Source organism: Agelaius phoeniceus, chromosome 1 (genome assembly GCF_051311805.1).
Source record: "Agelaius phoeniceus isolate bAgePho1 chromosome 1, bAgePho1.hap1, whole genome shotgun sequence".
NCBI lineage: Eukaryota > Metazoa > Chordata > Aves > Passeriformes > Icteridae > Agelaius > Agelaius phoeniceus.
The window spans coordinates 70,723,951-70,751,209 of record NC_135265.1 but is presented as its reverse complement, the minus strand read 5'-3'; the positions used below and the strand labels follow the sequence as shown (position 1 = coordinate 70,751,209).

Here is a 27,259-nt window from a genome sequence, read left to right as displayed (position 1 = left end):
GCATTAGATTCCATCTTGAAGGCTCTGCACTTCAGGGAGGGAGTACCTAGCACACAGTCCACAAGGGCGATGGGACAGAAACAGAGTGGGAGGAGAAGTCCTGATGGACAAGTGTGAATAAAAAAAACCCTTCAGAGAAGTGGGGAAGAGAAGAAACAATGAAAGTCAGAAAACACCAGTAGGACAAATGGAATATATGTTAAAGAAAGCTGTATGAGGGAGAGAGGTAGATAAATGGAGGTGATTTAGAGGGGAATATGACAAGCAGAAAAAAAGTGTTCAATGAAAGAAGCAGAAACAGCCAAGGGGAAATGAAGAGAGATCATGGCTTCTTAGAAGGGAAGATGTATGCCAAGCTTAGGGAGGGTATAGGGAACATTTTTAAGAGTATTTGTGGCACAGAAGCACAAAGTTGTATTAAAAAAAAAATTTCACTTTCGATCAGTGTCAGCTGGAGTGCCTTACGTATATCAACTTTATATAGCAAATTGAGGAATGCAATCATTGGGAACAAAATGGAGTGTGGAGGACCAGTTTGAATATGCAATGGACAAACTAAACTATATGACAGACAATTTGTTTAGGTTTCATGTCATGTTTACAGCAGACTTCCCCTGGGTACAGTAACCAGTATCCCCATCTATGGCTGCATATGTAGCAATATCTGCAAGGGTAGGTTAATCCAGCTTTATGTTCCCTTAGTCTGAGCTGGGAATGTTGACTAAGCCAACTGTAACACACAGTTCTTTTCTCCTCAGAGTGGCATAAGTTCTGTGAGAGGTTCAGGGTTGCTTTATCTCCTTGTGTCAGGTCCTTCTGTGATCTCCAGGCTCTTAGAAAGGTACCCCTGTTGCAGGACACTCCTCCAATTTTCTTCTACTTAAGTGCACTGAAACCTACAATCTCAGATAATCTGCTATAGTGTTTCTGTGCATAAATTATATGGGAAATAAACAAAAGCATGTGGGTTTAGTACAGGCTAATTCTTATTTTTAAATAGAATGTAATTTGCTATTGGCAAATTAATCCCATTTATCCTAGTTTCATTTGTTTAAACAATGTGAGTAGAGTTATTCATGTGCAAAGGAGTTGGCAAATGCTGCCAAATCCACTAATAAATCTGGCTGCTGAACATAGCATTTGGAAATGGAGTTATTTGCCATTCTCATTTTGTAGTATGCTAATTTCCACAGAAACCCACTATGATATTAGAGAAAATTATGGCTTCTCCTGGAGAAAAAGCATAAAGAAATTATTAATCTGCCAATATGGTACAAGAACTAGCAAAAAACTGTAGTGAGCAAGATAGATTTGCAGGACTGTTCTCTTTTGTCAGCGATGGAAACGGTCCCACTGACCTGTTGCAGAGTATATTTAAAGTCCAATTCTGTGTATTGTATTCATCTTCTCAATTTTAGAGCTTTCAGTTAGAAGTTACTGACAGTAATTCCAGCTCCAGCTCTTTTGTGCATCCATGCATGTGGCTACAATAACTATATAAATCTTTGCCATACTTAAGAATTCTGAGTTAGGGGAACCCACGTGCTTGAAGTGGCTGCAGCATTTTAATTGATCTCTGTAGAATATCACAGTGGTATTATCTTCATAACAGAGCTGTGGGCTGGCCTGGCAGCCTGCCAGGAGCCCAAGGGCTGTGTCACATTTACATGAAATGGACCATATTGCCACCCTTGGCATCAACACAAAGGCTGTGTGTCCTACAGACCGTGCAGGTCCCAACATGCAGTGAAGCCACCTCACTGCAAGCAGACACACCAAACTTTGTATTTTCTGCAGCCAAGGTACCTGTCTGCCTACCAGGGTGACAGTGAGCAGCATTCCAGATGCACCACTCGTATGCTAAGCAAGCAGTTAAAAAAACCCCAAGAGTGCAGCCAGTATAATTATCTTTCATCTCACCTGAGTTCAAAAGCAGGGATTTCCCACTGCCACTCTGTTTTCTTAGCTGTCTGCTCCAGAACCACTTTGGCTGTTGGTGGTTTCTGTGGAAAATTAAAGGGGGAATGACTGTCACAGCTTCCTAATGACATCTAGGGATTCTTTTATATGCTAAGTCATTTATATATTTTACAATTTAAAAGCGTGATGACATCATATACATAATAGCCATACAGGACTGCCTGCATGTTTGCAAATAAATGTTAGAATTCATGACAATCTTTTTTTTTCTCATGCCAAAAATGACTGAATAATTCAGGTCCATTTTCTCCAAGAACTTTCCCTGTAAGTAGAAATGCCTCTGCCTCTAACTGTTAATTGCTAATAGAGGAAAGTCCACAGACACCTGCATGTTGCAAGCTTTTATTTAATTATTTACACATTACAGTAGAAGAAGCATAAAAAGAATTATTATGGGAAATTATTTTCTATCAACTCTATACATTTGCAAAGGAAAAGGTAACATTTCACCTCTGCCTGGAGACTCCTTGTAAGAATAGTATTGAGCTATTACAACTTCATATCAATTGCATATCTTTTCTTACTTACACATTTATTGTATAAATGTTGCCTAGTTATCTCTTCCTGTATGGATGCCGGGGCTTTTTGGTTTATTGATACTCTCCGAAGTATCTGTATTTCACACATTCCAACAACTTTGTTTCACTTGAGCACACTTCATTAGCTAACCAAGACTGAAGCCAGGCAATTCATTTTCATTACATATGGAGCTGATGTTAAGCAAACAGGAAAAGTGAAACAGAAATATGTTAAAACATGCTTATATCATTTTATTACTTTGATTATATCTCTGTGCATGACTGTATCCTCACCTGACACTGATACAGGGTGTATTTCTTCTTTCACTCATTAATGTACATGTAGTCTGCTGAATTGAAGATCTGCTGGTTTGTAGGTTGGGTTCTTTTTAAGGCTAACAATAATTACATCGATTTAAGCATGTTTAGGACTTCAAAAAGGCAATTGTGTCATGAAGTGGATCTCTATATAATTTTGTTTCAGTTTTAGGGAAGGGAGTTAGTGCATCCATTCACTGCTAACACTCATGAATTTGTATATTGTGTAAGATCAGTGTGCAATATCCCTGAAATACCTGAAAATGCACTAAGCATTGTGTTTGAAATTAAGCCAGTGTCCTGACCTGATAAACTAATGGTGTTCAGCTCTGGTTCTGTGGAACACTATGTCAGACCTATGTGGTTGCATAAAGGCGACACAACAAAATCCACAAGTCCTGTAGGCATTGACTCTGGACACAAAAACCAACCTGCACCTCTTGGAAGTCCAGTGATGTCAGCACAACAAGGCTAGCTCATCATATTCTTGAAAGCCTGACTGAAAAATCACACTTAAACAGACATCCCAGCATTTGCTTTTATTAGGTGTACTTATGCTGTTTGGTGAAACATTATTCCCTATTCATGACTGGTTGCATCATGGTTGCTGTATCCAATAACAGAGATATTCACCATCCAGGGCCTTCATGCTGTGTGCCTCTCAAAGTGTGTAGCAGTGGACACCCATGATGAAGCAGGAGTTTACTTCCCTGCTCATAGGCAATATTCCACTTGCAGAGTGAGGGATGTCAGTAATGATTTCAGCAAACATAAGGCGTGGTCAGAGTTGTCTTTGCAGAAGAATGGGGAACACAATCCTCAGTTTCTAGCAGGTGAAATACAACCCTCTTAATCAAGGGGATCCACTGCACATCTTTTTAAAATTTGACATAATTTAAACTTGTGCATCTCCTGTTTCTGATTACGGTGCTATTCTGAGTATTTGGATTTCAACACAGTGAGATGGCTGCAGTTGAAAGGGAAGCATTTCCTTTTTACCTCCTGTGAAGCAGTGCTCCCATGGATGTACTTCAGCCTACTGGAAAACAGGCCCTATTTATCTGAAACAATCCAAGATAAAATACATCCAGTTGGCATCACATGTCTCATCTTTTTTAGCACATTATGTTTTAAAGAAAATAGGGCAAATTCCTTCCCAGCATAGCTTCATAGAAACCCACAGCTTTCATTCAGCAGGTAACCAAGTATAAACACTGTTATAGAAAAGGTTCACTTGGAATCAACCATGGAAAACTTTTGAGTTAGAATGATACCTGAAAATATTTGCTTGGTGAGAGGAAGACATTGAAATACTTGGGTAGATTCACCTTAGAGTTTAGACTAGCTCTTGTGCAAACTTTGTGGTGGATCAGAGCCATGGATACCCACAGGACCAAGCAATGCAGAAGAACAGTCACCAAACTCCACTTTGCTTCAACGAGTTGTCAGAAGATGGCCCTCAAAATGGGACATGCTCACTGGGAAGATGAAATGGCTGTAAAGTGAGCAATGACCTTTCCTTCAGGAGATGGCACCGTTTTGAACATACATGAAACTCAGGTGGGAATTGAACTGCAGAAATCAAAGTCCTGTCTCCACCAGCTTCCATCTGCTAATAATTCCTCTCTTAAAATAGGTTTCTTAAAAGGTCTAAGGTTTCTTTTTTCTAGTTCATATTTAAATGATGCAATGACAGGAGACACCCTAGGGTGTTACCACACTTCAAGAGGTGACTTCAAGGCCAGCAACACTCCCTGCACGCAACACTATCTTGCAATATTGTCTCATACCATTGTTCTTTGTGGCTTAAATATTTGAAGAGGTGTGTCATGCTTTGTTATTGCCCTTCAGCCTTTTGGAGAGCACAGAAGACAGATCTCTTGTGGAATACTTCAGCACTTGACAGTGACTTCAAAATACTTCACCCAAGATTTGTCCAGACCAAAGCATTTAGCAGGACGTACCAAATACCTTTCACACTTCTAGTAATTTGCTAATTTTATATACCATTTATTTTGATTCATTGTTGCTTCAAACTGCATTTTAGGAAGAGTGACAAGACTGAACTCATGGAAAGGCATCCTAATTTTTAGACCAATATAAACTACTAGGAGCTCTGTTAAATGCAGAACTGCCAAAAATCAAAATCAGGTTTCTACGGTTCTTGGCACAGGGGAAGCTGCTTGAGTTTGGTTCCCATTAGTTATTTAGCACTTCTAGTATTTTTGTTACTTCTGTTGCTTCATTCAGCTAATTGCCAGGATCTTGAAGAATTTTATTCCGTGGAGACAGATCTGTATTATTTTTTCCAAGCACCGTTAAATCAGCAGGAGTTACTTCTATGCAATATTATAATAGCATTTGTAGAAATATGATATGTGTTTATTACTCAGTTAAAACTATGTCTGTGGCCAAGCTATGTCAAAATGATACTGTGATTCTCCAATTCCCAATGAAAAAGTAACCATAATGCTCCAATTTGTGTGAGCATTGTTCCCACACACAGACTCAGCCACTCACAGGTCCTACTTATTAAATGCTGCCTTCTCTTTGGCTGGCAGCAATGAAAGGATAAATGCCTCTTTACATTAGTGTCCATTTTAGACACCTACTTGGCAGAAGTATTTCTCATCTCCATTTGCAGGTGTTTGTAAGCATTGCCCATCATGATGCTCAAGGACAGAAATGGTTTCTGTGACAGCCAAAGCACACTTTCAGGTCCAGGCCTCAAGAAGAATGTAGCAAATTGTAAAAATGTGACCTTTGAGCATCATGAACAAGAGCGAGCAAGCAGGCTATGAGGCAGAGTAGCAGCAGCCATATGTTCATTGCCTTTGACTATAGAAAGTTTGGCAGAGATGTGTCAAGTGTATCATTCAGCTCTTCACTGCTGTGAAAACATCTGTGCTAAAATTTAAATTTCCATCATATAGAATTTAAAGAGAAAACAGCATTCACCTTAAAAAGGGCTCAAATCTCAGCGATCTGGCATAAGAATGGAATTTAAGGTTCAGAGTAACTCCCGAGTCATGAGGCAGATGGATCCAGTTAGGCTCAATTAAAATATGAGAACATTGGGCTGCTTTGGCAGAGAGATATTGTGGAAGGGGTGGGGACAGAGCCTTCAAGTGTACTATGAAGTCCTAGTGAAGAATCTTGCAAAGTTGAAATGTATGCCTTTTTACTGAAATTAACTATAATGAAGGAGATATTTTAAATTTTATGCTTAAAGGTGCAGGATGGACCCTCCCCAGCTGCAAGAAGTATTAGATAACGCTCCATAAAATATGCAAATTTCTTTCCCTTTTCTTGGGCTTCATCAGAGTGTATCCATACTTTTATTGTATCAACAATTGAAAACATAAGCAGATAAACGGAGGCTAGCTCCTTAAAAGCATTGTAGAAAAAGCATCAAATTCCAGTTTGATTATCTTGCAAAAGAAATTTCTCCTTACAAAATAGAAGCTTCTGTCTTCCCACACTTGAGGACACTGCTTACATATTGTAGAGAACAACTGGAATAAGAGAAATTAATAACCATATGGGAGAAAAAGAAAGGTGGCTTTTTTTTTCTTTTTTTTATTCTTCTGATAGCTGGTGCTTGCTGTAACAGAAGCATCTAAAACCAATGCATTCGTTCTAATGTATTTCTTGATTTTGTAGATATAGGCCTGTTTTTCAGAGGTCTTATATTTTTACAATGAAATATGAGTTTTTAAATAGAAATAATTCTTAACTTGAAATAGCAGTGTCTCCTGTGCAGAATGAAATAACAGTCCTCTTGGATAACTTGAATACTGTAGAAACAGTGGCAGCACTTGCATGCATCTGGCTGACTTTCTGTGGGTACAGGCAAGACACTGATTGCTTATTTTAAACTCCCAGTTTCTAATTACACCTCTTAAATTTGGTAATTATGATAAAAAACCAAAAGAGTGGAAGAAGATGTACTGCTTGCTGTCTCCTTTCCATTCTGTCATTCGGGCCCCACTTTGTCCCCACCAGTACATTTGTTTCCACCCCATTAGTACTTTATTACATGCAGCATGATCTAGGTCTTGAAGAGGCATTGTTTGCACACAAACAAGCAGGTGTTAAAGCTCCTTTCATCATCTTAATGACACCTAAGCATCTCTGGGGACTTCAATGAGGACACCTACTTCTCAACAGAGAGGCAGCTCATGTATTTTCTAAGTCTACTCCCCATTCCTGCCCATTTTGTCCTTATGTATATTGAGCAGAGCACTTTCCTCCATTACTTAATCTTTGTTTCTCTTCATCCATGCTGTTCCCCAATATCTGTAGGGTAAAATAGCAAAGTAAAAAGATAAGGTCAGTCCCTTCATCTCTGTTCCTTTCTACCCAGCACATGTAGCTCAGTGATTTGGCAGACACAGAGGCACAGCTAGCTTTGGTGACAGATATCTGCCACTCAGAGACCCCTTAGGATCCAGCTGGATCTCTGCAGGAAGTATTGCAGAAGGAAAATGCATTTGTGTGACTGGGCAAAACACAGTGGGAGGGTTTGGTGCCCAGCTCAGGGTGTATGGGTTGATTTCATGGAGGGACAGCTTGGATTCCCCATCAGCTGGGGCAGAAACAAGGTTACAGGTGCAGGATAAAGAGAGGTCTGCACCCACCTGAAGGAAGGCTGAGATTTCAGGTGAAGGGGTGCTCAGACCAGCATAATTTCAATGGAGGAGGTCTGGTCTGTACAACGAGAGGCTTAAGGGACTCATGGTCCGTTAAGAAAGTAGGAGCTTGATAAGGTCTGTTGAGCTGGCAAAAATGTGTTCCTTTTCAACACCCCTACCCCAGGCTGGTACAGTCACAATTTTCCAAAACAATTCTTGTTTATGCTGAAGTTTTCCACGTTTGGTCTTTCTCCAAAAGCAGATTTCATTGTCAGGTTTTAGCAGAAGGCCTGCTGCTGCTGCTTGGGTGGGCACATGTAGGGAAGAAGGATATTTTTAAAACATCTGAATTTTATCATGAAGTCAGAAAAAAAAAAGACTGAAGTCTGGTACTTGGAATGAATGAAATTATTTGCTAATACCAAGCACAGATGAGCTTTTGCAGGGCAGTATGAAATATATATTGATTTAACCCATTTGGTTAAGGTCAAGAATGAAGTGACTCAATGTCCTGGCTTGTTACAGACATGCTATTCCTGCATGGAGAACTGATTTGAATATTGAGCTATGGTTCCGTGTTGTTGATTTCAACATGTGATGGATCAACCCCACAATTTCAGAGCAACCTCAATTTTCCAGAGAACTTTCAAGCCCTCCTGGCAGAGTTGTGCAAGACCAGAGGGTTAGTTTGTTTTGTTTTGTTTAATGGAGCTGTAACCTTGCCAAGCAGAGAGACAGACTGCACATCAGTAAGGACAACTTTTTGTCCAATTTTTACGCTCTGCTGAGATCACAACAATCTCCAAGAGCAAATCTTTAAGTTTTTGCAAAAATTGGTCTTGGTAACATGTCTCTTTGGGATGTTTGCTTACAATTTGCTCACATTTCTACTACATACTCTTAGATAAATCAGATATTTTATTTGTGGTTTACTCTGCCAACTTGGAATAGTAATTTCATTTTTTTCTGCCTCTAAGGGGCCAAGAATTAGAAATTGTCTGACAAAAAATAATGTGTAAAGATAAGAAATTACTGTTACTGTTGCTATAAAAATACGGAACTAGGTGAGTTCTACAAATACTGACTTCATTACTATCATTACTATTATTGAATTAGTAGTTATGGGAAAGATCTATAATGTAAGAGGAAATAGACAACTGAAAGGAATAGTTTGTTAGACTAAAACAGAAAAGTGTTAGACAATTAAGAATCCTCTTTATGGTCCAGTCCAAGAAGAATATTCAATAAAATTATATTTGTAGTAATAAAGTTATCTTCCTGGTAGCAAAATTGAAGGTATTCCTGCTATCATTCCTTCTTATTCTTACTATGTACTACTATGTAAGTAGCAAATCACTAAGTTTTCTGAGTCAGTTTGTACCCAAAGCAAACATCAACATCTTTCTTGAAAGCATTCCAGATGTAACCAGGGTCGTAAAACAAAACAGAAGGTTGATGGTTTTACTGTGATGCACGTTGCAATCAAGTGGTTATCTGATGGATCATCTACTTTTTATGATCCATCACGAGAAATATAGCTGTCATGTGAGGAATAGATTTCTCATCGTAAAACTTACCTCTGTAATTTCAGCACCTGAATAAGTGCTGCCTCAGGTGCTGATTGTGCTAGTAAACACTGTCTGAAGAGTGATTTCCCCATCTGTTTCTCCTCCTTACAACTAAACACACAGTTTGGCAACAAGTGTGTTTCTGCAGTTCCCTCTTGTTCAGCAGCTACTGCTATTAAAAATCTCCCATGAGGAGGTTCCTGTCAGGTAGCTGCTGATGCAGGAGTTCACCTGGGGAAAGAAAAGCCTTGTATGTAGGTCAGTGTTTCTGTGGATAGCTAGTGAAGCAATTTCTCCTGGGAATGTTAATGCTCTTGTGGCACAGATTTCTTCAAGTCACTGCTGCCACTGCAATGGGCTGAGCTCACATACCTCGTTCAACTCAGTGTAATAGGTGAGAGAAAAGCTCCTGGTTTATGTAGGGTTTTTTATCTCTGCACTGGTAAGGCAATTAACTTGGCATTTGGGGCAGATGTCTACAATCAGAGCTCTCAAACTCCTTGTACCATATTTATGTACAGCACGGTCTCAATGGGAGAAAACGAGATACGCATTGAGGATGTAGATCAAAACACGCAGAAAGTTGCAATGATTTCACCACTATCCATAGGACTTCTGGTATAAATCAAACGGATGTTAAAGGCGAGGAAAACTCTTCATCTAAATGCGATGATTGAACCACAGGAACAAATTTGCCTCTCAGATTTGTGTTGTGGACCCCCTGTGTTAGGGAGAGGTTATATGTTTCAGCATGCTGACAGACACTATTGCATACCGGGCTTTACTCACCCCTGTTCCACCAGCCCCCAATAGCCCTTTGCACCTCTGAATCCCTCTGCCTTTGGCACTTCTGGTGGTGAGACTCCCAGATGGGGGTGTGGTTTAGCTAAAATGGGTGCTTTTCACCAGAAGAATAAATTTTTCTTATACTACTGTCTGAAAAGGGTGGATCTGGAGCCAATTTAGTGAGCATAAGTTACAATTGACTTTGGAAGTAATAACTTATGCTTTGAGCTTCCTTAGATGTATAGCCAAGGAGCTGTCTGGCTGCATGTGTTTTTACACATCTTTCAGCTAAATTAGAAATCCAAGTGCAAAATCTAATTTGTGGAGATATCTTGAAGATTTGTGACCTTCCCAGAAATACTTTGAGTCCATAAACGAGCCAGAGGGTCTCCTCTGGTTTCATCTACCTTTTTTCTTTTAATTGCCACGTATGGCACATTGCTAAATAGCACATGAAGTTTATTATATCTTAATTAATGAATCTGAGTGTAATTTTTCCCAGTCCTGGCAAGCAAACTCTGCTGAAAAGCTGATTTGTGAAGGGAGCCAACTTAACTGAACACCCTCTTCAGAGATGTGACCAAAGATTGAGGTATATTCATATGTGTCAAAGGTAGAAAAGCCTTAGGAAAGCCTAAGATGGGGATTGCACTGAGCTGTGACATAGGAAGACAGCAGGTGGAGCCTTTAAGGAGATGGGGAGGAAGGGAATGGTGAAATGGAAGAAAGGTGTAGTAGAAAAACATCAAATGGAAGATTAAAATAGCCACAATTGGAGATACTGGGAATATCCAACAATACTTGATCCAAGGAGGAGCCAAGTTGGATGTGCCTCCTATGCTATCTGTTGATACTGAGAAAGAAAGAGCTTAAAGCAAGCCCTGAAGCCAAGGAGAGAATCTGCTGTTGAGTTTAGTGGTCTTTACATCACATTAGTGGAAAAATAACTAAATCAAGCAGACATATAAAGGGCAAGAATAATGGCACATGGGGACAGTTCATTTCTTCCTACTGTCAGATTTATGAGTTTAGCCTGGTGGGATGCTACCAGCAGTGATGATGAACATTACAAACCTGGACTGTATTTAGCCCACTCAGTCACTTCTTGGCCACGCTCCTGATGATTTCAGTGGGAGACTGCATGAGAATGTGCAAGTCCCTTCCCTCCAGAAATAGCTATTTTCTCAAAACTTCTGTTAGATAGCATGAGCAGGTGTATTGAGTTGCTGGCATACTTTTAGTAAGCTAGTTAGCACCTCTGATGAGGTCAGTTAAACAATTTCAACCTTGAATATAGAAGTTGAAGCAGTTAGGGTTTGGAGGAAGAAGAGCTTTATTTCAGAGAGATGCTGAAATTTGTATGAAAATACATAATGAGGCACACAGATGAGCAAAAATTACCTAATGAGAACAACAACCATCTCCAAATGTTCTTTTAATATGTGGATTTGAATGTGTTCAACATTATGTATGTTGCTACACTTATTTTTCCTCTTATGTAGACAGGCACGAGTCTTCCCTATGGTTGTCCTTTGTCTAATTCATACCCATGCAAAACACAGACCCAGTGGGAGTAAATTGAGCTGGTTGCACCTTCTAGTTAAATATGTGAATAACTATTCTGGATGTAAAGCAGCTGGAAAGAGTACTGCTCTTACATAGCATTTGCATGTCTGCTATCATGAAGGATCACACATTTCATGGAGTTCCTACACAGAAAGAATTGCAGATGACAAATGTCTCGTTACTCATGTAGCTGGTCATTTTTGTATGCAATTACCAGAACTGCATGCTCAGTTCCAGTAACCATGTGCACAAAAATAGGCTACAACAGCCTGCTTAGGGTTGTTAATAACATGGTCCCAAGTCTCAACCTTTATTGTTTTGTTGTTTTATGCTGGTTTTGTAACAGAACTGAGCTGGGAATTAGGTTGGTTGTTGACTATTTGAGCAAAAGGCAGCATACATCTACATGTACTGCAGAGGCTGGAGGACTGCAGAATTCCTGTGCTGACCTCCACATGGTTTAAGTGCTGAATGTGGTGTAAGGAGCAGATGGGCCAGAAGATAGACGCTGCACCAGGTGACCAGCTGTAGTGCATAGATCAAATAAGGAACAAGCAGCTCCTGAAATTTTGCATTTAAAATCCTTTCAAATCCATGCATCTCAAACAGTTTCATAGTGAGGCATAAGTCCTTGCCATAAGCAATTCAGAGTCAGCCTGCAGTAGTTGAGGAATACTTAATTGGCATTTCTCTTTTTGGCATATCACTGTTCTCATCAGTTCTAGTACGTGTGTTTTTTCCCACCCGTACAAACCTCTTTGCCTTCAAGGACTCACGAAGGAAATAATTAAAAAGTACACAGAGGAAAACTGTCTGAGCAGAAGGGGCAGAAATCCAAGATGCTGTAGGGAGTTGCCCCAAACACTCTTTTGGATGATTATTAATTTTTTTCTTACTATTATTTTATGACGCTGTTTATGTTTAATTACTCATGTTTTCCTAACCTGTGTGACAGGCATCATTTGAAGAGCAGTAGTAATGATCAAGCTGTGGAAGTGCCAGCTGCTGCCTACGTGCTCAAGCAAGCATAGAGCAGGCATTGTCAGGAGACAACTGTCTCTTGATTAGATCTGAACTTTTTTTCTTCTCATGTTGATGAAAATGATCCTGACTGTTATTATTTAAATATAAATGATGCCAAAAGATGCTATGAAATGCGAGAGCTCTCTCAGGTCACTGCCTGTATGGAATAGTAAGTTTGTGGGCCTTTACTGCAGTATATGCAGTTAAAATGTATACTGTTTTACTTGTAAAAGATACAGTTGGTCTAATTGTGTGCTTTCCATCTGAAAGTTGTCTCTAGAGAAGAAAAGACAACCCAATAAACTCATAAGTTCTGTTACTCTCAAGTCAATCATAGCAGCCTGGTCTGGAAAAGTTGAGGAAGCAGTGGTAATATTTTAGTATTGCTAGGATGAGTATTTGATTTTTATGTGAAAGACACTATAAAAGAAACTCCAGGAGCAGAAATAAAGTGAAATTGTAGACAAATGAGAAACGTGTGGTTAAATAAGCCACCTGCTGCATCAAGATGCTGTATGGTCACTCATCCTTGGAGCAGTTTGCTTCTGGAGGGTTGCTCACTACAAATCAATGGCAAGGGCAAATTGTGCCAGATGCAGTGTAATGTGAGTGCTTGGCTTCTTCACCTGTAGTAAGCTATACATCAGAAGTAAATGGTTGGATACAATCTGAGTTCTCTACTTATTCCTCCCTCTCATTCCAAGGTGTTGGTCAAGTCCCTAAATCATCCTGCCTCCTAGCTTCATAAAATGGAGGTGACAGTGCTTTCTTCCCACTGTAATGTCATTCCTGTTGCTTAATTACATAAAATCTGTATCTTCTCTGGTGGTCCTTCATTGTCACTGCTGTGCTGCTGTGAAGCAGTTCTGTATTGTCTAAGTGATAATACATCTTGTTGAAGTCTTGCTCAGGTTACAAGTGGAATGAAGCTGCCAAGATGTTTATCTAGCTTTCTTCATCTGCTATTGAGATTCTTGGTAGATACATGTAAGTTCTGTAATTCGTGGCTTTATGTGTTCATATGTATTGCCATTACACTGGAATATGTCAAGGAAAGTAAATCAAGCTAGAAGGTTTCACTGGTGACCTGCACTGAAAAGGAGCTGTAGATGAATTCTAACAGAATATTCCAGGAGGTGATATTTGACTTTGATAAATATTCGGAGAAAGGGCTGCCATTTCTGTGTTTGTGCAGCACATAATGGGACCCTTACCTGGCATCTCTGCCCTGCCAAAACATGAATGAAAAATAGGATTGCTTGTCTGAGGAACAGCTCTGTCTTTCACATTGAAACTTGGCAATAAATGATTCCTGCGTGAGTGGTCTCAAGAGACACTTTCCTTGTAAAGGAGTCAAGTGATTGATGAGGCATCTCACATTTTAAACATTATACAGGTGAAAACATTGGAGTATTCTGAGCCCATGCCTGCTGCTGTGTATGCCTGAACAGTTTGCTTGCTTTTTAATTGTGGAACTAGAGGAGGTTTGGTAAGTAGGGCAGGACCAGTAGAAAATGCTAACTGTTTTCCTTCTGTAATTAAGTTCTTCATGTTTGACCGCTGCAGGGTGAAGTAATGAAGAAGTTTTTGGTAACAGATCCAAAATTCCTTTCTTCTTTAATTGAAAGTATTTAAGAGAAGAAGGTCATTGAGAGGACAGATTTCAAAAAGTGGTATACACATTTGGTGATGCTTTGGAAAGAAGCAGAGCATGTTAGCCATGCTTTTAAAATGTATATGGCTAATACACTGCCAAATCTGTGGAATTTTATAGGCAGCTACTGTGAATAGTAATGGCAGTCAACGAATCTGCTTTTTACCCCTACTTACACTGGCACTGTAAGCTTTAGGATATCTTATTGCTTCTTTAAAACTTATTTCAGCATAGTTTCAGGCCTGTCAGCAAATCTCTGCTGTGTTACTGGTAATATGAATTGTCTCTGAGAACCCTGCAATGTCCCACACATAATCCTGAGGGAAGAGAAATCAGGTGTGTGATGGAGTACCGCTGGAAAAGAAAAAGGAACAAATCTGTAATGATACAGAGAGAAAATAAATTGAAAAATGTTCAAGTGAAAAGAACACCATAGTAAAAATGAGGAGAAGAGAACAAAATCTCAGTGTGAGGGAACTTGTTTTGACAATGAAGGAGAAATAGGAAAGTAAGACCAGGTTTAAGATTATGTTTGTGAGCAGGAGATTGATGCTCAAAAGAGAAATGGGACAAGCTTGAATGGAAGAGAAAGACTGGGAGACACATCAAATCAGGAAAGAAATATGTCTTACAATAAAAAGAGATAAATGGGATTTTACAGGAAAATAACTTCACCAAAACATGGGAAAGATTTAAACAAGAAAAAAAGTGAGAGAAATTAAATACCAAGGTAAGGGAAGGATGGAAGAAAACAAAATACTGATCTTTAAAAAGAAAATAAGATAGTTGTATTCATTTTATTGATTTATTGGAAGATTGTGTGGTGAGTTTAATGTCTGCTCTGAAAGTGAACAATGTCATAGGAAAAACTATGATTTTTTTTCCCAGGCTTTCCTGTGCAGGAAATGTAATAGGAAGTTATTTTTATTAATGAAGATCAGAGAATATGCAACAACAAACTACCAAGAATGGTGTGGAAAATCCGGTTATTTTTCCAGTCAGACCAGAAGAACCTGTGGCCAATGACCAGCAGGAGCCTAAGGGTCAGATCATTAAGCAGCAGGATCAGTGAACTGCACGACAATTGGAATCTGTACATCTTTAAATGCACACCAACAAACTTCCATTACAGTCAAAAAGAAGTCTTGAGCACCATGCAGCTGGTATTTGTAGCCATTCATTAATTGCTTTGTGCTGTTTTGTCTGCCTGATCAACACAAGCAGCAGACTTGTTCGATTTCATTTGCAAAGGTGAAACCAATTGATTTTACGGCAATATACTGCTTGCTGAGCAGTACTTTTCCTTCAAGATAGTCAGGTTACACCAGTCACCAAAAACTGATGAGGCAGAACAGTGAGAGCTTTGGACAGAGAGACAAGGTCTTTGGCAGAATGTTTTGGAATTTGTTAGGGGGAGTGCACCCCTCGGTTCAGCATAGCTGTGATGCTGAGTGTGCTGGAAGGACTTTATCCTTTCCAAAGCTATGACAAGCTGTGGCAATACTCACCCACATCCATGACACACTTGCAAGGGACTGTGAGATGAGGGAATGGGGAGCACAGTACCTTTATTTGCAGCATTAGCATGCGTTTCATCTGTAAAAGAGATATTCAGCTGTCTACCTTGTCTGGACTTAACCAGTGTTTTATCTTAGCAGGTTTGGTTGAACACGTATGCAGAGTAAAAAGATGTTTGTTTATGGACAGGAAATGCATAAGCTTTTAAATGAATAAAATGTGAGTTTGAAGCATTAAATGTAACATGCATTGTTGTGTGCTACTACCTGCAAAGGGTTCTTCTTTGTAGTGTCCTACTTGGACTCAAGCACTAAATCTTTCATCAAAGCAAGTCTGATTATCTTGCACATGGTTTTCCTGAAAGGATGTTATGATTTTCTAGATGTTTGGTGGCTGGTGATAAATTAGGCTTTTATGATGTCATGTGAAAGGCCACTGCTTGGACTTCCTTCTCTATGAAGTGCACAGGAGAATACATTTGGGACATACTCAGCATCAGAAATTATCCTACCTTGTTTTATTTTAACCCTTTTGTGGACTCTTGCTTGTCTTGTAACTGTGTTCAGGCAAGGATATCTTCATTTTTACAGACAGGAGCCCCACACTATCATGTTCTGAATCCCCTCCGTGTGGGGACTTGAATTTTTTTTCCCCCTTGGGTAAAAAGATCTCAGTTCTTGAGCTTCCTTTAGGCTTTTCACAGCTTAAACTCTCTCCAGATATTTTGTCATGAAGAGGGTTTTCAAATCAGATGGGGGTTTTTATTGAGAAATTGGAATGCGGTGAGGGGTGGGGGATAAGATGATGCGTCCCATAAATTAGATGGGGTTTATGGCTGTGTAGAGGGAGGCTGCTTCTAAAAAAAACAGCCAGCAGTAAAAGGAAGATTGTGACTTTGTCCAGAGAAATGGCAGCTCCCTTCTTCATCCCCCATACTGTAGGGAAGGAGTATTTTACAAGTTCCTTTCAAACAATGAGAAATGACTGAACATCCTCCATGCTAACTCCTACGTGCTAGTTGATCCACGGCAGGGAAGAAGACAGGAAGAGAGAAATATCCACCTCCTCTCTGTCTTCTTCCCCCAAGTCTTACCACAAGCTTCAGCAGGACAGAGGTTTGTGTAACACTGTAAGAGTTAAGGAAGGGGGTGACATCTCTCCCACCCAACTTCAGTTGGTGAGGTGAAAAAAGGGCAAAGACAGCAACTGCTGTAAAAGGTGATTTAATTAGAATGTTTCAATTACATGCTTGTTAGATGAAAAATTCTATTTTGAATAAATTATTTTTATTAGGGCAAATATAACAGCATGCCATTCCAAAAAATATTTTAGTATCATTTTGATGTTAACATAACAAATGCCATGATTTTTTTTCAGAAATGTGAATGTCCATGGGGTAGTAAAATCACCACAAACAATGCATCCTGTAAAAGAAAAATAATAATTCTATGAAGAAGTAATATACTGAGTTCATAGATCTGCATTTATTAAATTGCTGCTTAATGCTCTAAATGTAGATAGATAAATATGTGTAAGTAGAATACAAGATAGCTGTCCTAATGTTTACTGTTTTGTTACTTATTATTTGTTATTGACCAGAGATGATAACTGAATTTGTTTACATTTCCAATGTAAGTTGCTATAAATGAAGTATCTTTTAGTGGAAGAAGAGAAGAAATTAAGCAGGAGTGCAGCATGGATTGCTGGGGTTAGCAGTTTTCATATTCACCTTGACATGTCAGTCAGCAAAGACAGCTGAAAAAGACATTCATTCCTGCTCAGAAACACAGCTGAAGTCAAACAACTTCACAAAGTGATTTCCTGATCTTTGCAGAAAATGTGAAGAGAAGGGAGTGATGAGAAAACTAATCAGAGCAGATAAAAAAAAATTGTGAGAATTACACATAAAAATTTTAAATGTATCATGCTGTCATAATAATGTCCTCATTATATGTGGTTTTATTGTTGCATACATAATGCAACAATAAAACCACATATAATGAGGACATTATTATCCTACTCTCCATCCCCAAAATAATTGTCAGAGTGGAGAACAGGTAAACCAAGAGGAAAACACATTGAATCATGAGCAAAAGCAGGACTTGAAGGTACCAATGAAAAGGTACAGGCTAAAAGTATTGAGGTTGTTCAGCCTAGAAAAAAGAAGATAGAAATAGAGCAGCCTTCCAGTACCTACTAGAGAGCTGGAGAGTGACTTCATACAGAAGCATGTAGTGAGAGGACAAGGGGGAATTGATTTAAACTAAACTGTAAGAGGGTTCTGATTAGGTATTAGGAAGAAATTCTTTACTGTGTGGGAGGTGAGGCACTGGAACAGGTTGCCCAGAGAAGCTGTGGATGCCCTGTCCCTGGAAGTGTTCCAGGCAAAGCTGGATGGGGCTAGCAACCATGTCTAGTGGAAGGTGTCCCTTCCCATGGAGTGGAGTTGGAACTAGATGATCTTTACTGTCCCTTCCAACCCAAACCTTTCTCTGATTCTGGAATTGTGTCCAGCCCTCATGCCAGACCTAATTATGGTCAGTATATGGCAAATGGAGTGGGTTTGATTTTCTTCCTCTCCTCCTGAAGTTCCCTGCTTATTTAGAAGGATTCCTGTGAACTAGAAATGATCTTGCTATTCGGAAGCCTCTTTGGCACTTTGCAGGGCCATGAGCTGAGGTTGCAATTGCACTTACATCCAGGCTGGGGAACAATTTCCAGGTCTTCCCAGGCATTCAGAATTGGGCCTCAGGGCAAACTGGAAGGAGGGCAGCACCCGCCTCACTGCAGCCAGCTGCAGGAATTTCGCTGTTGCGGCAGCAGGGCTTTCCCTGCTGCAGGGGGAACACTCTCCGGACTGCCTCAGGCATGGCAGCCCGAAAAGCAGCCATGGTGCCACTTGCAGCGGGATGCCCTGGCACAGAGCTGTGCGGTACGGCTCCTGACGAGCGAGCTCAGCTCCGGATCCAATGAGAGTGAAATTCAGCACTGGCTTCGAGGATATCGGGCTGTAATTCGGGAGGAATTTTATCTGGCTCGAGGGACGGCTCTGGCCAAGATGTTTTCTCAGGCTTCGCTTGGCATATGGACAGATCCGAGTAGCGCTCAGCCCTGTGAGGGGCTCTTGTGCCGGCAGCTCCGCCGGCGCTCGCCCCGGGCCGCGGCCTCCCCTCCTCCCCGCGGCCGTGAGCGGCGGCACCGCCTCCGGCCCAGCGATCCGGGCCCGCCGGAGGCACCTGGGGCGAGCCCCTCCTGCCTCGGCGCTTTATCTGCGCTGGCGGTGGGGCTGCCAGGACCGGCGCTGAGTGAGCCCATTTCCCCAGAGCAGAGCATTGTTCCCGGCCTCCGGCCGCCGCGTGGCCCCGCTGATGGACAATACCACCCGTCCCCGACTTCCTGAGCAGACCAGACAGCTTGCTGTTTTCTTCGAGTCTCTTATCACCCCCTGTCATTGAGAGAGAGGTCTGGCTTCGGCTTCGCTTGGGGCTGATAGGCAGCAGCGAAGTGGAAAAGGCGCAGGGGAGGGAGGGGAAGAGAAGGAGGAGGAGGGAGAGGAGCTCCATTAGTTATTATCGCCCTAATGTTTATTGCTGTTCCGAGTTCATTTGCCTTAACCCTTTGGAAGCTGGTCAAATTAAAGATTATCAATCTGATAAGATAAAGTCTGTTCTAACGCCCCTGGTTCCTGGCGGAAAAGCCAAGGTTGTGCTCAGGTTTTATTGACTGTGTGGTTTGTGTTGATGCCTTATTGCTGCAGTACAGGGGGGTCCCGAGATAAGACCTTACCCTAAAGATGCCCAGCACTCGCAGTCTGTCAAGGTCCCTAGGATGTACAGGGGCTCAGCGCCGCGCAGAATCAGTCCTTTCCTCAAGTCAATCTTTCCCCTTCCCTTCTTCCTCAACATGGTTTTAGTAAAGATTAAACTTTCTGAATAGGGAGGGGATTTGCATAGGAAAACATGCTAGGGGAAAAAAACCATTGTGCCTCTTATTTTGAATGGCATTTAGTTATATGTGAGTTTCAGCCTATTGGTTGCTTTTGCCTTTTGCCTTTTCCTGTGGTTCTTTGCGAACAATACTGTCTTTCTGCAAAAGACTGCTGACCCAAGAGTGGAAAGCAGTCTGTTCATGCTGCATTAAAACAAATTTAGATCAGGAACCAAATTCACTGGCATTCTTCTATTCCCTTGGTACCCTAACTGCTCCACAACTTTGCTTTTCTAAGAACAGTGGAAAGAAAAAACGAAAACTGAGCGACAACACATTTTGGCTCATCTTAAATTCCTGGAGATGTTTATTGTGCTCCTTGTTAGGCTTGGGCTTCATTCTTCAATATGTTTTATCTTCAGTCTCCTCATATTTACTATGGAGATAGGAGTCTCTTGCTTTATGATTATACAGGGTTTTCATCCCTGTTACTATAGATATTATAACAAATACTACCCTTTGCAAAGAAGCCAAGGCAGTGTTCTCTGTCCCGTGGATCTCCAGAAGAACAGGCAGAGCAGCGCACAGGAGACACAGTGCTCATTACTGTGACTCCTTCTGGGGTTTGGTCCAAGCTCAGCTGAGCCATGCATTGAATTTTGCACCAGTAAGGCACAAGTTTCCAATGTTGCATCTGGGTTAAAGCACAATGTCCCTGGGCCTGGTGGGAAGCGTGGTGGAACACTAGGGAATGGGGGATAAGGTTGATGGTGAAAGAACTGCCTTGTGAGCAATGCATGCAGTCTCCTGATGTGTTTGCAACACTTCAGCAAGGCTGTTCTCCAAGCAATAAGCTGCAGCAGATGCACATATGTACTGTGGGACTGGTGTTACTACTGAGATTTGCTACTTAAACCCTCTTTAAAAAACACTAAATGTTTAGCATCTGTAAATGTAAAATGTTTCAGGAAGTACACAAAGGGGAGATTATTTCATAAGATAAACCTTAGTATATATATATACATGTGATATAAATTTTTAATGGGGCCTGTTGTGATAGGACAAAGGGTAATAGGGTAATAGTTTTAAACTTAAAGAGGGTAGATTTAGACAAAATATAAGGCAGGAACTTTTTATGATGAGAGTGGTGAAACACTGAAGCATCTGAAGCAGATTGCCTAAAGAGGTGGAAGATGCCCCATCCCTGGAAACCTTTGAGGTTAGGTTGGATGGGGCTCTGAGTAACTGACCTAGTTGAAGATGTCCCTGCTCAGTGCAGAAAGGCTAGACCAGATGAACTTAAACGTGCCTTCCACCCCAAACCATTCTAGGATTCTATGATAATGATGAAAACACAAAATTGCAGTCTAATCAAGTGTCTATGTGTTTCATTGGTTTTTTTGTTGTTTGTTTGATTTTTTAATGGGATAAGTTAAAGCTAAAAGGTAATGGTTTTAAGAAGAAAATAAGGAAAATAAAACACTGGTGGAGTTTGCAGGAAGCTTTGGCCCCTCTGTTCTTGAAACCCTTTTTGAAAAAAACATCTTGAGCAAAGAAGTGCAAGGCTAAACACTCAAGTCAGAGCCTCCACCAAGCTGGGTCAGTGCTCTTTGCTTATGGGAGCCCTGATGTAACAAATCATCTTCCAAGCAGTGGTGCTGATTGTGAATGTAATCCTGGCTGCTTTTCAGATGCAGTTATACTGTTATGTGCTTAGATCAAGTTTGTTTGTATTTAGAGGTAAAGCCTTGTCTGTGCTTTAGCAAGCAGAGCTGGACACAATTCCATCAAAGATGTTTTACTGAGGACTTGATCTCAGTTTTATTCTAGGGTAAGAGAAAGCTAAAGCTGGCACTGGGTGCTGGCTTCAGTGAAGGCACATTTGAAAGGGAATCAACTGAGTTGTAGTAATAAAGGAAGCCTTGGCCTTCTTTAAGGCCACACTATCTCCTTTTTCTTACGTAGTCTTGGGGCTTTAAATTTTCAGTTAAAGTTAATTGAATGAGACAGTGATACAATGCACAGTGAAACCAGATCAATCACTGCTCAAGACAAAATAGGAGTTGCAATGACACTCAGAACAAGAGCTTGGGAAATGTGATATTTACATTAAAATATTTCACATTTTTGTCTCATGGCTTAAAAGCCAAATTTTAAAATGCCTTACCACATTGCATAACAAATTTCTTGCTGCTTATCTGTATGCATTTGTGTGTGTGCATTTGTACAACAAAATTGAATAATTACAAAAGCAAATTTAGTAATAATGGGGTATTTTCTACACAGTTAGACAGCCTCAATTGCAGAAAATGTAAAACAGAAAAACTCACATCATATGAATTCATTCTGTTCTCTGAGAGGCAGTCATATGACAGTGAGCTGCATATAAAGCCATAGGAGAATTTACTTGCTCATATTAAGTGGCAACAGGGAATTTGATTGCTGTCTTTCTCTCTTCCTCCCCTTTAAATATTTACCTGGACATTGTTTCTGAGTCTTAGCGTGCCATTAAAACTTGTCATTACTAGGCATTTATGTTAACTGCTTGCGTGGAAAATAAGGACTTGTGCCTTACAAAATGGATAAGGAAAAGCAAAGACTTGATTTTATGTTCATGATCTGAGTGCTGTAAAAACAACAGAAAGCCTTAGTCAGTGTTTTCAGGGTTATAGACTCTAAGCTCGGTATCTAAACCCCCAGAGTTTTCAGGGAGTCAAAGGGCTTTGTTTTCCTGTCAGTATGTAAAGCACAATGGCACAGAAAAAGTAATCCTGCAGGAATACAAAACATGAAGTGGTGTTCAAGTGGTGTCATTTCATCAGGTGCTTTTCCATCAGGAGTAGGGATATGGGGCAGTTTATACTCAGCAGCAGATGCTTTTTAAGAACCACCCCCCCATTTCCCCAAACCACCTCCCAACTGCCCAAAAAATAAAAATTCAGGTTTTCCCCAATGGAATCTGATCTCTTCTTTCTTCGCTTTCTGATCTGGTTGTAGTTCCAGAAAGTGATGCCCTGCTATTGAAAACTTAATACATTTTAATGATGAATATACCAGAGGGGGTTTTTTGGATGGTGGGATTGTTTGTGGAATTTTTTTCCTTTTGGAAGCCTGACAGATGCATCTCTGGTTTCAGTGAAAGACTTAAACAATATAAACAAGCAGTCATTTTGTTCCAAGAGAAGCTTTTTTTTTTTTTAATATTCTTATTTTATTGTAATTACCTTATTGTTTTCATATTATGAGCTACTTGTAGAAAAATACAGGAAACGTGACTGCAATACAATCCTTTAATCAGGAATAGCTTTGTTCCAGTCATCATTTCCATTCAGTGTTGAAGCTTTGGCTAATAAGAATACAATCAGACCTTGAGTTTAGGTGTAATATGGTGTTAATATTATGGTTTCATTTGGCCTCTGTACCTAGTAACTTCTGTAAGTGAACCTTTTTAAAAGTGCCTAGGAGATATTTTCTCTGTAATGCTGTTTTCAAATAAATTAACAAAGTTGTGTTCCTGAAAAGGACACAAACTTCTTCAGGAGAGCCACTTAAAATCTTTTAACCCAAGTCAGCTGGAGAATTTGTATTATCATATATATTAAATATTCCATTATTTCCCCCTTTTCCATTTTTTCCCACAGATTATGCCTTAATACCTTTACTGCCTTATTATTAAGGCTTGTGAATTTTTTAAAGGAAAAACATGAGGGTTTTTATACCTAGATGGCTTCAACATACTAGTTGTTTGTGTGACCTCTGTGTATCATCCAGCACTGCAAATACTTCCCTTTTACTGATTTGCAGCCTACCCCCAATCATATTTTGGCCTACTCAGCAGATGAGTGTTTCTGTTTTTAAATAAAGGGCTGGAATTAGGTAAAGTATTTTTTTAGATTATCTGTTTTAAGAAAAAGCATTTGTCCAAGACAGTTAAAAGACTGCTCCCAAGCTGTTCAAAAGCAGAATGCAGCTACATACAGCAAACCATGGCAATTCATTTTGTGCTTCCTAGTAATTTTTTCTTTAAAATGGGAAGCCAATATCTTAGATAAGGATTAGTTTCAAAGTATGTTTTTGATACAAAGATTGTGGATGTAAAACTTTTACTTACACAGCATTTATAAAAATGAAAATCTAAGTTTTCCGATATAGCTTTTATGACATAAAGCTAGGTGATATTAAAACACTTCACTTCTAGCTAATGGCTTGAACTAGGGCTGAATAAAAGGCAATTGTTTTTATACTGAAATTATTGTTTTATGAAGGATTTCCTTGTTTCCAGACACATATATATACACGCGTATGTAAATTAAACTGAACTCCAGATAAAAGACATACCTCCATGAGCACATTAGAGTCTGATCCAAATTTTATCAAAGTTAATGGGAGTCTTTCCCATTTCAAACCAGATTTTGCAATCCATATTCACACGACCCTCCAGGGGATCCCTCAAGTTGATGCAGTTTTGCATGACTTGGCCTCAAATGTCTGCTGCAGTTTCAAAAAGCCCATTATAGGGCTGCAGTAGGAAATCATTTAGTCTAATTTAAGGAAATCATGGCATTTTTTAAATTTTCATATCATTTTGTTCTGATCCATCTGTTTACTCTCTTCTGAAGGCAGGATGAAATGCTTTTTAGCCTAAAGACTGAACTAGTAAAACTGCTGCCTGGAATAAGTCTCGGCAGACGTGTTTGTTCCACATCCCCTGCTTCGGTGCCATATTTCCTTTGGTGGATTTCCTCTGCTCCTGGAAGCAAGCTGTCTAGCTTTCTTGTGCACAATTATGAAAAAGAATTTCCTACATTTTACTGCACAGGATGAGGTGATTTTGGAAGTTAACATGACCTGAACCACATAAGATAACAGAGAGCATCTGAAAAATGTAGCATGCAGTATTACAAGTTAAAAAAAAAAAAAAATCTACATTCACAAAATGCTCCTTAGCTCCACCGCTGGTCAGAGGGTGGAAGAGGGAGAGAAAAAGCAGTTCTTGCATTTTTCTGGAAAGCCTGCTGTTTTACCACCATAAAGTCAAATGAAAAAGGAGAATTCAGCATTAGCTTTTTTGTTCTGTAACCAAGCTGGGTTTGTTTGGGTTTCTTTAAACCTAGACAGATATAAGTTTATTATTTATTGCTACAAAGATATACAGCTTGTGAGAAGAGATGATATATTTTATTCAATCAACATATGCATTTGGAAAAAGCTAACTGTTTAAACACTGTCTTCCAATTTTAAAGAAAGATACAGTCAGTTTTTGTATTCAATTAGAAATGCAGTTAAAGGAGATTTTGTCTTTGTTTAATTTTATTACATTATGTTTGATGACTGGTTGTGAGATTGTTTTGGTGTGGTAGCTCTTTCAAGGATACTTGAACAGTAAGGTGAATATGACCAAAGGCTTGGTTTCTGTAATGATTTCAAGGCAATTTCTTTTCATTTATGAGATATTTAGACTTTTATTTGCATGTGGATACTCAAAATACTCTAGGAAAAAAATATGTACACATTCAAAAGCTGGATGTTTACTGGTGTTGCATGTGGTTACCCACACCCATAACAATCTTTCAGCATCATTTGTCTGTGATCATGTTTTTATTTGAAAGAGACTAGGTGCCTTTTTTGCTCTGTGATTTATATTATTTAAACAAAAAGGGGAAAAGAATTTGATTCATCTCATTCTCTAGCATGACTAAGATGTACAATAATGTCTTAAAAAATGTTCACTGTTGAATGGCTGTAAGGCTGGAGTTCAAGCCCTCTGTGTACACACAAAGAATAACTCTTTCCATCTGAAATAGCCTGGCAAAAGGATGCTGCCTCCTGCTGATTTTATAGGCATATGAGCTTCCACTAAAATTGCATCTTCAAGAGAAATAATTTGTCCTTGGGAGAGTCCAATAGTGAGAGTCCACACTCAGCTCACAGGGAAGTAGGAGCAATGCGGAGACCATCAGGATGGGGAAGGTAGCAGTCCTTGCAGTGCCTCTCTCTTCTTTTCCACAGGATTTTCTGCAAGGAGACTGCACCAAAGCCAGGCAAAAGCTGAACTGGAAGCCAAGAGTCACGTTTGATGTGAGTGGTCGTTCTGTTGTACCTGCTGGGTGTTCACGTCCTCTAAAAACAATTCCCAGGGAGGGGAAAGGAGGGGGGACACCTCTGTGTGGGGTGACCTGGGCACCCTGAGAAACCCCATTTTGGGTGCCTCTGCATGGATCCTTGCTTTGCAGAAAGCAGACACTGTGGCAGCAGTGGGCATCCCAGGGCACAGCAGAGCACTGACACACCAGGGCCTGGGCCAGGGCTGCTCTGGAAGGGCCCAACAAAGCCCCAAAGTCCTCTCTTGGTTCTGCGGTGGGAAGGGCCCGACAAAGCCCCAAAGTCGTCTCCTGGTTCTGCTCTGGGAGGGCCCAACAAAGCCCAAAAATCATCTCTTGGTTCTGCAGTGGGAAGGGCCCAACAAAGCCCTGTCCTGTCCTGGTTCTGCTGTGGGGCCAGGGGGGACTTGTCATGCTCTGGGGCATTCCTGACATGCTGCCATTTGTGCCTGCACTGGGGCCTCATCTGTCTCTCTCCTTCCTGCAGGAGCTGGTGAGGGAGATGGTGGACGCTGACGTGGAGCTCATGAGGAACAACCCCAACGCCTGAGCCCTGGCAGGGCCCAGCAGGCATCACAGGAGCCATGCCACAGATGGCCAGCACAGCCATGAGCCACCAGGGTGGGCAGCTGGCCCTCCCTGTGATGGTTTTATTGTTGGCCTGCCTGTGTCTAAAAGACCAGTTTTATTCCTGCCTCCACCCTCTACATCCTCCCAGTGCCTCTTGCCCCATACATCATCCCAGGGCCAGCTCTGCCTGGGCTAAATTTGTCCTCTGCCACTAAATGGGGAAGGATCATACTGTACCTGAAAAATTGATCAGCCAAACCCACTGATTTCATTTTTAGTTGAGCCTCGTCTTTCTATTCTCTAGAACCTCCAGCACATTTTTAGTACTTAATCCCATTTGAGAAAAAAAACATTCCCTGCCCCCTACCCCTCCCTTCTCCACATCAGCAGACCTTTGGTGCAAATATGGGCTCACCATGCCTCCAGACCTTGTTCCACAGCTTGCCCTTTCTGCCTTTCCTGAACACTCCTTGTTTTTCTTTCCTGCAGCCTTACCTCCACCCCAGCAGCCCATTCCCAGCACCTGAACTCTGTAAAAGTTTGGATAACTTGATATAACTTGCAGTGAAATCGCCTTTTGACCATGCTGAATTAATTCCTAATTGCTGGAATCGCTTTCAAACCAGTCAAGCTGGGGCTTGTATATGTTTTTCAGATCTTCATTTCAGAGTGTGCATGAGTCACAGAAAGCCTTTTTGTCCGGCACCTTCTCAATCTGGGGAGATTAGGGTGTTTTGATTTTTGACCCCCCTCCCCCAAGAATCAAACCATTCCCCTTCCACCCTCTTCCTGCTTACTATAATTAAACCTCAGACAGGAGTGTGAACCATTTCAAAAGATGACTTAAGAAATAAAAACAAAATAAATAAAAAAAGTTTTAAAAAAATAGAAACTTCAAGGTGAGTAAATATTTTTTTGCTTTTTGTGCCAAGGTACCTGGGTTATCCAGAGGTCGTCAAGCCCATACATTTCCCGTTGGTTTAGGATCTTCCACCCACCAATTACTCCCATCATTTTAACTTTATGCCTGGAAGTGAGCAAAGAGCAAGATTCACAGGAGGGAGGCACACAGGAGATACACTTACTTGAAGTGCAT

The 27,259-nt window shown here is 40.5% G+C and overlaps 1 protein-coding gene across 1 annotated transcript in view; it reads left to right on the top strand.

Annotated features, from left to right (window-relative positions):
• Nucleotides 1-27,055, top strand: part of GMDS (GDP-mannose 4,6-dehydratase) — a 409,472-nt gene extending 382,417 nt beyond the window's left edge. The window contains exons 10-11 of the mRNA XM_054632699.2: nucleotides 25,502-25,570; nucleotides 26,081-27,055. Of these exons, the coding sequence (XP_054488674.2) occupies nucleotides 25,502-25,570; nucleotides 26,081-26,143 (132 nt within the window). The 3' untranslated portion in view covers nucleotides 26,144-27,055. The remainder of the gene's footprint in view (nucleotides 1-25,501; nucleotides 25,571-26,080) is intronic.
• Nucleotides 27,056-27,259: the final 204 nt, after the last annotated feature.